The following is a 14,902-nucleotide window of genomic DNA, read 5'->3' on the forward strand; positions in this document are numbered from 1 at the left end:
GTCTACATTCAGAGCAACATTTTTGCAGTTCGAATTGCAGAATCTTTGTCCATCTGAGAAACGCACCAGAAAAATTGTGTTATACTTGTGAGACTTTATAACCACGTAATGCTGTGTTGTTCAACTATGACTCTTATGAATCCCCTCATGTACTGCTTGTCTTATCACAACATATAAAGCGCTCGGATACCTTCAGGTCTAGCTAGCACTATATAAAACAACATAATGTATGCTTTGGGGGATGGGGTACATTTACCTTTCTAAGCCCATTGTAATGAACATTGGTAAAAAAGTATACACTGGTGTGGGGGTAATATGCAACATTACATGGAGAAGCTGCTGTACATCGTTCCGGCTGGTAACACCGTGATTTAGAGGCAGTTAATTTCACATTGAGCGGCAGGGTTTTTAAATGCCAAGGCACTGTGGCTTTTGTGATGTTTGCTGTATAAATTGTAAGTATTTTAAAGAATATTTCTATATTATACTTATCTATGTTGTGAACATTTACTGGGGTAAAGCGGGTCTAGCTAGCACCATATAGAACTCAAATATTAAACCCCAAATAGGTTCCATGGAGGTAAAACCTCAGTATTTAATATTATGTTGATTCTAGGCATACATTAATTGCCATTTGAACAATTGGTCCTCTCACTGAATTATTAATTGCGAAATAATCAGCATACTTGTAAGCTGTGCTTAAAGTAATCAGTATGTGTAAATGTTTTTGCACACCATCAAGACAAAGGTGGATCTTTTGTTTCTTTATTACAGATGGTTTGCTAAATTACAGCTGGCAGAAAATTAGATCAGTGGGGCTAGTTCTTTTTTTAATAAAAATGCTGTTCTTAAAGATAAGTACACAAGATGATTACACACGTTTGTTAAAAAGAACATATAAAAATATTTTTATACAAGCTTTTCTAAGAAAAAAAGGATTTCTCCCACAACTTTGATAGATCCGCATACTACTGCCATTTTTAAATACAGCACATTAAACCATTCATCAATACAGCAAGAAACATACTAAATGAAAGAAACGTGTTGATAAATTGCTTCCAACAAGAAATATAACATTAACAGACAACAGAAAAGGCTCAAATGTGCAAGATTGTTACCCGTGAAAACTCCTTCACACTCATTTAAAAACCTTTACATTGTTGTAGGCGAGGTCATTTAAAAAAACAAAAACTAGGTTTTAGGGCAGGGTTTCAAATTGTGACGTGGACTACTAGAAAGGGTAAAGCATACACTAAAATACAATAGATGAAAGACAAGCTCTCGTATGTAACCAGTTTAAACTAAATTTGAAGGGAACGTATGAAGGAAAATGTTTACAAAGCCACTAAAACAAAACATAAAACCTGTGTAACAAGAAACTTGGACATTCTGCATTTTCCTTCAAACCTTTTTCCAGGGATAACAAATTACCCATTTTCCTTCTACAAATATGCACCTTTTCACTATTCCTATTCTCAGCATATGGTCAACAAATTTAAAGGTTATAAAACACTGTGGAGAGGCATTTTTCTTTGCCTCCAATTAAAACGGAAAGGAACCAAATGTTTGAGATCACTAACAGGTAAGCGTTCAGCCTATATTGCTAGACAGAAACTACAGTGAAACATCAAGCTATATAGGACAATTTGCCTTACAAAATATGATTTTATGAAAGTCCCTCTACATTTTAATTGAACAAAAAAACCACAAAGGTTTTAACAAACAAATATTTAAACAAAGCAGATTTTCTACTTTCAGTCACGTGGACTAGTGGATCGCCACTCCCCCCCCCCCCTTTCCCACACGCTCAATTGTCAACAGCACAAGTTACATTTCCAAGGTTTTTTTTTTTTCAACAGTATAACACTTCAGAAAAACATTCTTGCTAAATATACCCATTTATGGCACCAATAATATACAGCTGAGTATCAAACCATAATATACAGCTGAGTATCAAACCATTAACACTGTTTCAGTAACCAGTCTTCACTGAAGAGTGATCATGTGGACAGGACATGGGGAATACATCATAATGTGTAAACAAAGTTATTATCCTATGGATTTGCAGATGTTTTAACGCAGCGTTTAACACATACAAATTGGATTATTCCACGATGTCATACCTACAACTAGTTGAAGCAAATATATGTGAAAAGACCGATTTAAAAAGAAAAAATGTGCCACTTTACTGGATGCCCACTGCATTAAATGAACAAATGTAATTTTTAGTGGCCTGCCATTTGGTTACTGTGTGGACAGGACAGCGTAATGGGATGTGAAAAGGTTATGCATGAAAACACTCACTGGCCTCAAAATCTGAGCTTGGTCTAGGACCTAGATCTGGACTGTGACCGAGAACGCGATTTAGATCTGTGTGGTCCTTTTTTTCTTCCATCTCTCTCGTATCGTGAGCTTGGCTTGTGACTTCTTGTACCAGTTTTAGACTTTGAGTGAGACCGAGAACGTGATTTAATTTTCATTGCCTTTTTTGATGGGGATCTGGACTGAGACCTTGAATTAGACCTGGAAAAAGATCGGTTTCGACGGTTGAATCTGCAAGTTAAGCAATAACAAATTAAGCTTTGATAAGCATGGTTGTGAACATAATACCACTCCTTAAAGCAATAAATGTACATATAAAGTTAGTGACTAACCAGCTCCGAACTAAGGAATAATTTTAGCACTTCAATTTCAGTGGTCACTTTATCCCTTCCTCTTTCAGCACTTAAGAGAGGTGTGTTTAGTTAGATTTAAGAGAATCCCAATATCAGGCGTTACATTACTCAATGTGAGTAAACACACTCCATCTGCCCCTCCAACCATTCAATAAGTATTGCCAATAAATGTTCTGCAATGTTCTCCCACACTTCCAACTCTGCCTGCTTTTCCTTAAAATAGTACAAAGTACAACCTCGGACCCTTACTAATCTAAATTTTCAAATGGATACTTGTAGTACCTTTACCAAGGACAGAACCTACCTGCCATGGTCTGAATGTGTTCTGCTACGCCTTGATGGTCTTTCAGGACGGCTGGAGGGGGAAAAACGAGAAATCAGTCATAAAAACAACCTGCTTGCTATTTTTCCACTGACGGCAACACTAAAAACTGCAGTGAATAAATAACTGGTTACTGCAATGCCCTTTGTAACACATTCAATTAATACCAAACATTGTTTTATCGATCTAAAACACTGAATAGAAAAAAACTCTGATTTTACTGGGGTGCAGCAATTTTATATGGCACTGGAATGATTAGGTAGAAATAACTAAAACATTTTGATGCAACCTCCAGTATCAAAAACTTTTTTTATTTTGACTATAACATGGCCACCTTGAACACGCTACTACTCCACAACTGGGTGCTACAAATTAATATCACAACCCACTCATGACTTGCTTTAGCACTTTACCAACACGTTGGGAAGATGAACACCTGCACTAGATAGTAGAAGAATCAAATTGGGAGTAAAGGCAGCAAACTCAAAAACAATAAAAAAATTAGGTGCTGGAAATTGAGGGGGGGGGGCAACATCAAAAGCTTTCAAAACAAGCACTGGCAAAGCCAATAGGTCTCACCTATGTAATGGCTATTAACGTAGGCAATGTTTTTAGCCATGTTGTACATCAGTGTAGCTGCTGTCCAGCATGCCTAAAAGTTAGCAGCGTGGACTGTGGTAGGGAGAGGAGGTGGGATTTGAGGAAAAGGGAACGAAAAACTCACATAAAACATTAAGCCAGAGTAAACAAAACAAGCATTTGCAATCAATTGGTATCACATTTGTGAAACTTTGCCCCTATTGGCATTGTAAATAAAAATGCCTTTTATTTATGTGCATTATGTACTTCTAGTAGCTGCTTGCAAGTTTGCAAAATGAATACAAGGCATTGTTATTTACAAAGCAGATAGCTAAAAATGTCACAAATGAAGACCTATTACATTGCAAATGCATGTTAGAACTTTTGCCCCTTTGTGACTGAAGCGTTATCCTGCAGATGTGAGGGGACTGTTGGATCTTGGCCTACTGTTCTCCTTAAGTTTTATTGATCTGTTCTGGATCTTCTAAGGTGGTGTTCTGCAAGGGGGTGCGAGACCTACAGTGAGCGACAGCATGCCGTTACAGCTCATTACATTCAGTTAGGACGTAACGATCTAGAAATAACTTCGGTGTGCATGGACTCAGTGACAGAAAAGTTAGTTTATCACAGCGCTGATGTTTGATTAGATGATTGCAGCCCTCTGCTGCCATCCAGTGACCAACCTTACAAATGCTTGCTTATACAAAAAAACAAGCATTTGCAATGCAATAGGTCTCGCATTAGGAACGTTTGAGCTATTGGTATTGTAAATGACTTTTTTATTTATGTGTTGGCTTTGAAAATAGCGAAATTAGTAACTGTTGTTTACAATGCCAATAGTTTTAACTTTCGCAAATGTGACGCATATTGCATTTGTAATGCAATATGTGTAGTATTTACGTGACTTAGATGTATTGATATTACAAATAATGGCTTTTAATTTTTTTAAAATAATTAATACTTAAATAAAAGTTATTGTAATTTATAATGGCAATAGCTTAAACTTTTGTAAATAATTTTTGTGAAGATTATGTTCAGTGTATTTTGTGACGAAAATCCAAGAACAGAAGTGAAATATTAACATCTTTTTGTGACATTTGTAATAAAGCTTGAAACATTGAGAGAACATATTTGAACCTGTTGTTGAATGGTTGCACAGATTGATGTTGTGGTGCCCCTGAGTGATGCTGTGGTGATGCAAGCTTGATTACGTTTGGAAGTTAAATTACTTTCTGAGGGCCGAAGTATCTCCGTCGGTTTCAAATGCCAGAAATAAAATGAATATTTTTTGAAGGCCAGTGGTAACTCGTTTACTTCTGGGCGGCTCGGCGAGTTAAGCAATAAATTAGGGCATTTGGTGCGAACTGCAGGCCCGGGACCGAGCTCTGCACGGCATGTCGGCCTTTCATCCAGACGAGGTGATAAATGACGTCTCAACAAATTGGGTAATGGCAGGAACATCTCTTTGTTACAGCGGAAGAAACCACAGCCACAGGCTCGATGTGAAACGCGATACTGTTATGAAATTGTTCATGTCGGTGCGTTTTTCGTATTTATGAAATGGCAAAGGATAAAGAGGCGGAGAAAAGAGAAGGAGAGAGAAGAGGGCCAGAGAAAAGGAAAGAAAGACAATGAGATGAAAGCAAGAAATTCGAGTGAAGTCAAAAGGGGAGTGAAATACCAAAAGTGAGAAAGATAAAAAAAAAGTAGAAAAGGCACAATAAACCTACCCCCCATTCTCATGTGCTTGGCTGGATGCTCGTGTGTTTCACACTGTCATTCCCTGTGCAGTGACCTCTCTTCTTAGCACTCTAGAAACCCTCATTACCACATTTTAACGATAGCTATAATATGCATGTCTTGGCGAGCCGCTGTGCAAGGGTTACACACTTCACGAGACAGAGAGAAACACGTTGCTCTGAAGCCTGAGTAGTGTTATAGCTTCGGAGCCCTTTCCAAAGGCTGTAGTTATCTTCTTGTTAAAAAGCACGAGAGAGACACGTCATCTTATTAACACTGCACTGCTCCGGTGAATTTATCCACACCACCAGCTGGAGATCAAGTAATGAACACAACTTCATCCTCACAGAGGATGTGATAAGAGTGTGATGTCACAATATTGCTTCTGGTCTCGGATTTGCCAACACACCCATATCATTCGAGTGGAAATGGTTAATAAAAATATAGTAACACGAACATAACTTCTCAGAAGAACATCACAACTCCAGCGTGGCAACGGGTCTTCGTTATAGTTAGTTTGACAAAACAAAACGTAAAGTTAAAAAAAAATAATAGTTAACCGGAAACTGTCAGCGAGGAAAGTAAATACTTTGAATTAGGCAGACAAAAACATTTTCCGCCCACAGGACAGAAGTAAATAAAATAAAAAAGTCTGAAATAACTTGAGTGCTGGTAAAGACCAGACGGAGTTTGATTACGTTTGGAAGTTAAATTACTTTTTGATGGCTGAAGTAGCTCCGTCGGTTTCAAATGCAAGAAATAAAATGAATATTTTTTGAAGGCCAGTGGTAACTCGTTTACTTCTGGGCGGCTCGGCGAGTTAAGCAATAGATTAGGGCATTTGGTGCGACCTGCAGGCTCGGGTCCGAGCTCTGCACGGCATGTCGGCCTTTCATCCAGACGAGGTGATAAATGACGTCTCATTAAATTGGGTAATGGCAGGAACATCTCTTTGTTACAGCGGAAGAAACCACAGCCTCGATGTGAAACGCGATAGTTATGAAATTGTTCATGTCGGTGCGTTTTTCGTATTTATGAAATGGCAAAGGATAAAGAGGCAGAAAAAAGAGAAGGAGAGAGAAGAGGGCTAGAGGAAAGGAAAGAGATGATGAGATGAAAGCGAGAAATTTGAGTGAAGTTAAAAGGGGAGTGAAATACCAAGAGTGAGAAAGATAAACAAGCATTGGCTGCACGGCCGGGCCGCAAAAAACAACAAACAAGTCGGGTGGGGGAGAAGGGGAGTAAGCGAGTGGGAGGGAAGCGCTGGTGAAGCGTCGCGCTTCAAGTGCCTGGTGGGGCGAGGGGAGCCAGGGAGTGGGAGGGAGGAAAGGAGCGGATGGGGTGTGAGTGAGGGGGAGCAGAAGCCTTTGATGGTGGTGTGCGAGGCCAAGCGCGCGCCTGGGGAAGCTTCATGCTCCAGTGCACAACATGCATTGTAGGAAATCCGGCTTGTTCAGAGAGTTTGTTCTAACACAATAGGTTTCGAGTAATGAATTACTCGACCTAAAAAACAATGTTCTGACAGGCAAATATCCCTAGAGTATAAGCCAGATTACAACCCTGGTACCCAGTTCGGCCAAATACTTGCGTAGACCAGTCTCATGGCTATGATGCTTCATACTTAAAATAGTGTGACGTTACATTTCAAAACTTGCAGATGTAAACAGGGAGGTTAGTTTGGACCTTGGGTAAAGAACTGCAGTACAAACATCTGACGGCAGCACTAGCATTAAGCTTATAGTAGGGGATTTAAAAATGGGTATGGACGGTCTAGTTGCTAAAATGGAGTCACTTATATGTAAAGGCAACCATGTTTAGTCCAGACTTAGCAAATAGACTGCTAGACTGAATGATGCAGAATATTTCAAATGTAGACAAAGATAAAGCAGAAGCAGTGCTATCTACAGACTACAGTACACGGAAGTGGTTGTGTACTGTGAAGGAGCACAAAGAAAAAAGTGAGGACCCTGAGGCCTTTCCTAAAGTAAGGGCACTTGGAGGTAACTACACCTCCTACTGTGGGGAGAGAATTTGTGAGGCCCCGATTTGACTAAGGGCCTGAGGTTAAAATGGTTTTGCGTCATCAATGCCCACGGTGCACAAAATACAAGCTTTACTGGTGTAAACATACATTGTAAGACTGTACTGAAGGAACATTAAGCGCCATAAATGGATTTGCAAGTCCTGGCCCACATTGTGATTTTGAGGGGGCCATCACTTCTTGAGCCTCATAAGGATATAGTACTGCAGTTGCAAACTATTGATTTCTTTAGTACCTCTGACTGGACACTGGCCTGACCAGACACTTTGGGTCACTTACAGCAAAATTCCCAGCAGACCTTGACATGAACATCAATAACGTAAGGCCGAGCAATAGAGACATGATGGCACGCTGTCTGACAAAATAAATGGATGCCGAACACATTTAAACTAAGAGCAGTAACACTTGTAAATGAGCAGCGTTTAAAGGAAGGGGTGGGGCCAACATTAAGGTGAAAGCGCGGTATGGGGCGCTTTCACTTTAAAATAAACAGAAAGCGCGTTTCTGAAGCGCAGCTGCTAAAGTGAAAGCGGACCACGTTGCAAATTAATTAAATAAAGAAGCATAGCCACCCAGATGAAAGCAGATCGCAGAGTAAGATGAATAAATAAAGCAGTGCTGCCGCTAAAGTGAAAGCAGACCGTGCTGCAAGTTACAAAATAAATATGTAACAATGTAAAAGCGGGCTGTGGCGCTGCCAATTAAATAAAGCAGCGCTGCGGCGTTGTGTGGGTGGAATAGGGTAGGACCATTAAAAAAAAAAAATAGAAAATAGTGCTCTCCCATAAAGCAGATCGAGTAACTAGCCAATTAAAAAGGGCCTGTCGTTATGGGCGGTAACAAATGCAGACAAGGAGGGACTAACAAGCCTATGTACGAATCAGAAGCCAGCATTTACGAAGGACAATGCCATGCCAATAACAAATATGGGCTGGGCTTCCAGTGCATACCCTAATATAGCATGCCTTGCAGAGCAAGAAGCGCATGCGCGCTGCCGCTAGGGTCTACCTAAAAAACAAAGAAATGGGGAAGGTGAAAAGGAAATCTAACAAGCATTTACAATGCAATGGTCTCGGCATCATTAAAGGTAGAGCTATTGGCATTGCTCATGACATTTCTTTTTTTTCTCTTTAAATCATAAATAAATGGCATTGTCATTTACATTGTCAATACACAGCACTCTGCACTCAACAGCACACACCACTCTGCACTCAACAGCACACACCACTCTGCACCTGCACTCCCTACTCTGCCCTCACTACTCTGCCCTCGGCCCTCACTACTCTGCCCTCGGCCCTCACCACTCTGCACTCACTACACACACGATGATAACGGCAAGTTACCCGGGCTGTGCCCAGAGGCATTAAAGTCTTTGACAGGTGCTGGGCACACTCACTTGCCTGCGCTCGTGGTTATCTTCCACTGCAGGCTGCACACTGCACCACTGTGCCAAGAATGCCCACTGCTACCTTTTACCAGCACCCGCTGCTTATTGGGGGCATTACACTGGCCCTGTACTTATAACTAGTTCGGGGCTAGTAGGCAAAACGCACTTTTCCAAAGCTGCTTCATGTTCATAGTCAAAGGCGACCAAAGCGCTGCGAGGCACAGTGGACTACCCTTACAAACTAATACATTTTAAGAATGTAAAGCTCTTGCACCAAAAGGCGTATGCCTACCAGGTGGCATTCACTACATAAACGCTCATAAATTCACTACTAAATAAATAAAAAAGTATTTAGGTGGACTGTTTAATCCCCTCTGGACAATCCAGTGCCTTGACATGTTTGAATGGCTATACTTTCATGCAAAAACATTCTCAAGTAAATTGCTTCTACACGCTAAACTGAATGGTCTGATTTTGTTACATATAGCAATTAACAGTCTACCCAACTTTGTTTCTAAAAAACACCTCTTTATTGCAGCAGATCGTAATGCTCGGCACATGAAAGCAATTTGCCCAGGAACGCACTTTCAAATGCATTTTGTTTGAATGAATGCAGTTGTGAAATAAGTAGACTGTTATAATTGATGTCGTGATGCTCAAGCAGTAGTTTATTTTTGATTCTGGCTGCTTCCGAGTTGTCAGTGTAGACAGTGGCCATAACAATGGTACAATTGGGTGGCGTAGTAATTTAACCAGGTGAATAACTGAGAAGTTGCGGCCGCCGCTTAAGAAAGATTTTGAGCACCGGGACTTATTTTTCTACAAATTAAGCACTGCTTACACTGTGGCATGGAGTCATCCTTCTCGGCCTCGCGCGTGCCACTCCAGGCATATGTTTTCAATTATCTCCGCCGTGATGGCGAGATAATTGAAGATATATGGCCTTCTGCTCTTAAGATAATGTCTTTCACGTCTGCCCTACACGGAAAGAAAACAAGAAAAGCACGAACGCGCGCCATTCACTGCAGACTGGTGAACGCGTCCACAACATCTGCATTACATTATCGCGGCACCCTGACAGCTCCTAATTGAAATTAATGCACTGCTGTGCGCGTAACCACACAGAAAATGCCAACATGGCGAAGGACAAATTACATTAAGCCTATCGCGTCAAGGCTACTAAAAACACAGCACAGCGAAGACTAATCACTATGCAGATGCCATACAAAACGTGCGCGCACTAAGGAATGTTGCAGCCCGGACCCCTAAAGAAACTTTTTTTTTTTTATAACATAAGAGCTCGGAGCTCCGCCTCCCCAGCTGACGCAGGGTTGACGTAGGCAGAGCCCTAAAAAGGGTACAGGATCATGCCTGGAAGGTATCCAAAATGAGCTATACATAAAAGCGTGGTTATGTCATTCCAATTTGGAAGGAATTATTTCTCATTCCTCTACTATAAGTATTATTCTATAGCCAAACAAATCTGCCACAAGGCGCAAGTCGTATAGTCCCATTTCATTAGGTCTCGCCTAGCAGCGCACATGCACTGCATGGAAAAAGACCTTTAGCCATCGATGCAGTTTGTGTCCAAAAACGTGCACGTTTGGCGATTCCCTTGCGGGAGCGAGCTTTGACAAAACATATGTTTGTAATTAACAAACACATGGTGGCCCTGGCTCGCTCCCGCAAGGGAAACGCTTTGTGTGCTCCCCTCAACCATCCCACTTTTAGCACGAAGCGTGCGCTTGTTTGTGCAGGTAATCATTTTGATGTGCATGCTCGATGGGGCTCAACAAGTTCCTAGCTATCCCTTTCTGGACCAAGTGAGTTCCCTGTCTTCTCAGCAGCGCCCAGACAAAGTCCTGGTCATTCCTGGGAGCTAGAGCCTGCTTTGACTTTTAAAAGATTGCAAGTTAAACAGGACGGAGCAATAAGTAGAGTTGGGCAGGCTTATAGGGCCCTGCTCAAAATAATGCGGGACTCTGGTTGCCTGTGAAAGGATGAAAATTCAAAAGTGCCACTGAAGCCGATTGTAAAAACCACCTGTTTCCACACTCTTTATGCTAATGAGGCATTAGCGTGGAAAAGAATACGGCAACCACACATTTGGCCTAGAATTCGGCACAATCGCTTCACTGTTCAGAAACAAGCCAGCTCGTAAAGGGCCTTCTTTCCTGTTTCTCTCTGTGTGTGTTTTGTTTTATCTCCAGGGCTTTTGTGGCAGTGGTTTTTCACAGCCTGATATGGTGTTTCCCTCTCAAGCTTGTTCGGCCCAGATCACAGTGCTTCTCCAGGCCACACATGCTGGCTAAAGCACCGTTACTACATTGAGCTGTGAAAACAGGCAAGAATTTCCACTTTTGAAAAAAAAAGAAAAAAACACGAAGCCCGAGGATGCGAGGCTAAACAGAAATAGGCCGCGGTCAGCAAGCAAAGATACCGGAGGCTGGGGCAGGTAATGTAAGCATGTGACTCAGTGATGGACGAGGTCAAAGTATTCGGCATATCACCTGGCCTCGCTTCCGGCAACCTAGCAAGTATTCCTCATGTCTGTGTGCGCTATCCCAGTTAGAAATGGTAGGGGAGCGTGGAAGGGCGGCATTGTTGGAAAAACAAGTGCAAATGAATCGCTGGCCTCGTCACACTATCAGCGCAATCTCAAAACATGTACTTTGTGTCTCCTGTGGGGACAGTTGGAGGGGCCTGATAGCCCGGGCAGAGTTTATAAAACTACTTCATCGTTGTCGATTGGTTTGAGACAGGACTTACAATATGGAATTTTGGATTTTACTCTGGCTTCTTCATGTATGGAAATGTATCCTGCGGTACCAACAGCTCCTGGTTAAAATTAATAATAGACTGGAAAGTCCCTGATTTAAAGGGACACGGCGAGGGGGCAATGTCAGCACATCTGCCAAACAAACACAGGCAAAGCCAATACTAATGCAAGATCTATTGACGTAAGTGTTTCTGGGACATGTTGCACAGCCGCACAAGATGCTGTGCAACATGGCTTAAAGTGAAGAGAAACAAGCATTGGCATAGCCAATAGATCTCGCTTTTGGGACCTTATACGTATTTAGTTATGCAGCCTAATATCCTTGGTGCAACAACATCAACTGTTGCATGGCTAAACACTTATTAGGGCCCAAAGGCGAGACTTATTGGCTATGGCAATGCTTGTTTTCAAATTGAGGCAACAAAAGGTTTTCCTGCATCCTAGTGAATATGCGGATTGAGGTGGTGGATACTTTGATTCAAGCTACTGAGTATTTTGACCTAGTCCATGGAGATTAATACACGTAGTGGATTGTGTTTTCTACAACATATTGCCTGTGGTTTGCATTCAAAATATTTCAAAAGAGTAATTTAAGTTTCACAAAAGATTTCAAAAAACAGATTAAAGTAGAAGACATCTGCTCTATTTAGCTATTTATTCATTGCAGATTGAAATTGTCTAGCATTTTCCCATCTTTTATTCGGGAACATCCCTTAAACTGCATTTTCACTTTATTACCTCGTGATTTGTTTGGACCCAAGCAAGTGCAAATTCTGTTTGTTCAATTGGTAGCAGACAAAATGTTCTTTCAATTTTACTGTAAACACTCAAGCATGCAAATTCTGGCCAGCAATTCTAATTCCAGCTTTTAAAAAAGGGTTTGCCATGAAACATGGTCCGGCCATGGGAAACGTCCTACGCCCTTGGATCTCATGCACCCTGTACAACAGTTCACATACAGAATTACGATCCCTTTAACTACAGGTTGTTTTGTATTTCCAATACTGGCACATTTTTCCTTTATTGTTGAAAACAGTAAATGTTCAACAACTGGACACATCAAGGATTCCGACTTAAACCTCTAAAACGGAGGGCTGCTTGATTTTCACATCGGAGTAAGTTAAATAAACAAAGCAGCGCAGCCGCTAAAGTGAAAGCGCACAGTGCTGCCAATGCTTTTACAAAACTGCCCGTGAAATATGGAAAATGTGATTTTGGGGATGGGGGGAGGTGGGGTGTCAGGGGGCAAAGGGCTGTGAAAACAATAGATATTTTCACCAATCAATTACCAACTTTTTGGAAACCAGGACCTCTTGTGGCCATCATACGATGTACACAATATTATTACAACATTAAGAAGCATTAACAGGGGAAACTTTCTGCATCTCTCAATATACTAGTCTCCTCTTCAGTTTACACTGTTGCCCGACTGTAAACTCGCACACCTCAGGCTGATGGTCTGGCTCTTGAGAGACTAGGTCTAGAGGAAATGGAAATGGGCTGTTCATAACTAACTGCCCTAGATATTCAGGCATCTAGGAAGCCATCAAACTTGCACTCTTATTAAAAAATAAAAACATTGGAAATCATTTTATAGGCGGCAAATTTCTATAAATTTGGATAAATCCGCTGTGGATCCATTTAAGATTCTACAAATGGGTAGCTATTAATACTTCTAGATTAAAAGCGGACTTGTTTGAAAAAGTTGCTGGTTCAAAACCAGCACCAACTTGGGATCTTTCTGTTGTTCTAAGGAGCCTACAGCAACATTCTTTTTGAACAAGCAGAATGAGCACGGCTTCCTGCTAAATAAACAGTTTGGGTAGGAATCTCCGCAGCTAAAAATAAAAGGGAGTGAGGAGCACTGGTAACTTCCTTTCCATATTTTAAAGTTTGCTCAGGTTGTGTCATCATAAGACTTGACTCGAAATTTGTCCCCAACGTACAATCTTGTTTTCATTTGACACAAGAAATTGTTCTTTGTGTATTTTCTGACTTGCCTTCAGGTATTCCTCTTCTTTAGATGTAAAGACAGCTCTGACCATTGATCTAACTCATACAAAGGAATTTAGGTGTTCTACCTCACTCCTCTCCTTTGGGTCAATCAATAAGTGTAAAAAGGCGACATCACAAACCATACGTAGGCGGGTCAGGCAGGCAGGCAATTTCTCAATCCTACAAATAAGATGGGGAGGCGGTTCCTTCTCAAATTCAAAGCAGCTGCAACAATTGGTTTCCTACAATCATTATCTGTGCGGACTTTGTCGATATTCCACTTTAATGAGAGCCAAGCACTGCATTCCTATCACGGATCTTCAAATTTTGATAGTATGCACTGAATTCTTGAGCTAGTTCTTCGTCACATATCAGGCAGAGGACAATGCATGTCAAAGGTATATCCCTAGGCAATCTTACAAATACACATATGTCGTAGATCCTTCTATTTCAATGCATGTCATTAATGCAAATGAGAATGAACAAACAACTGAAGTATAACAATTAAAACTAAATATATCAAGTTAAAAACATGATTTTATTGAAATACAAACAATTAAAAAAACACATAAAAAAATTACCAATAAGTGCATACATCAATAAACTCTATTACATTTCATAAAAACAATTCAAATTACAGCATTTCTTGAGGTAAGAAAATGTAGTTGTCTTCGACGCAAACTGCGCCTTCGGCAGGAAGGCCACATTAGAGGACAACAATGCATCCATAAAAGTTCAAATATAAAACATTACGCAAACACAGCTTTTTTGAGCTGCAGGTATTTTTTGTCTATGTCGATTCACAAATTGCAGTTAATAATAAAAATAATAATCCACATTTGTAAAGCGCACAATCACCCGTAAGGGTCTCTAGGCGCTGGGGGCCGTCAGGAAGATTAAGCAAGCTATTGCCCAGAGTCACATGGTGCTGGGCTAACCTGCCGCCGGAGATCGAACCCTGATCCCCAGATTCCAGCGTCAGTCGCCCTGGCCGCGGCGCCACACCTCTCCCAGTTCATTCTTAAAAGGTGAATTTCTTGCCACATTGCAAATGAGCATTTTCACAATCCTAGATTCAAATGAGGTGTAAAGTTTTGAAATTGTAGTATTTAATGCAAGAATGAGGGTCGAGGCATGTGAGTTTCAAATGGCAGTGGAGGTTGGTGAACTTTCAGACTAGATAAAGGACTTTAATGATCATCAACTAACAGCAAATTACTGGTAGATGGCCCTATGACCATGGCACCAGTGAACTGCTTCAGCTTTTATTTGCTGGTATGAAAAGGTCGGGCCAACGTGCATCAACATTGCTGTGTGTACTCAGGAGATGTTCGATTTGCCCTGGGATTTGACCTGGGATTAACATACATTGTTAATATAGTGT

At 41.0% G+C, this 14,902-nt stretch overlaps 1 protein-coding gene across 1 annotated transcript in view; it reads right to left on the minus strand.

Moving 5' to 3' along the window:
* Nucleotides 1-748: 748 nt before the first annotated feature.
* SRSF10 (serine and arginine rich splicing factor 10) overlaps nucleotides 749-14,902 on the minus strand; it is a 28,446-nt gene continuing 14,292 nt past the window's right edge. Inside the window, exons 5-6 of the mRNA XM_078681251.1 lie at nucleotides 2,980-3,030; nucleotides 749-2,553 (exon numbers count right to left, since the gene is read on the minus strand). Of these exons, the coding sequence (XP_078537377.1) occupies nucleotides 2,328-2,553; nucleotides 2,980-3,030 (277 nt within the window). The 3' untranslated portion in view covers nucleotides 749-2,327. The remainder of the gene's footprint in view (nucleotides 2,554-2,979; nucleotides 3,031-14,902) is intronic.

Source organism: Lissotriton helveticus, chromosome 3_1 (assembly GCF_964261635.1).
Source record: "Lissotriton helveticus chromosome 3_1, aLisHel1.1, whole genome shotgun sequence".
In the NCBI taxonomy this organism is placed as follows: domain Eukaryota; kingdom Metazoa; phylum Chordata; class Amphibia; order Caudata; family Salamandridae; genus Lissotriton; species Lissotriton helveticus.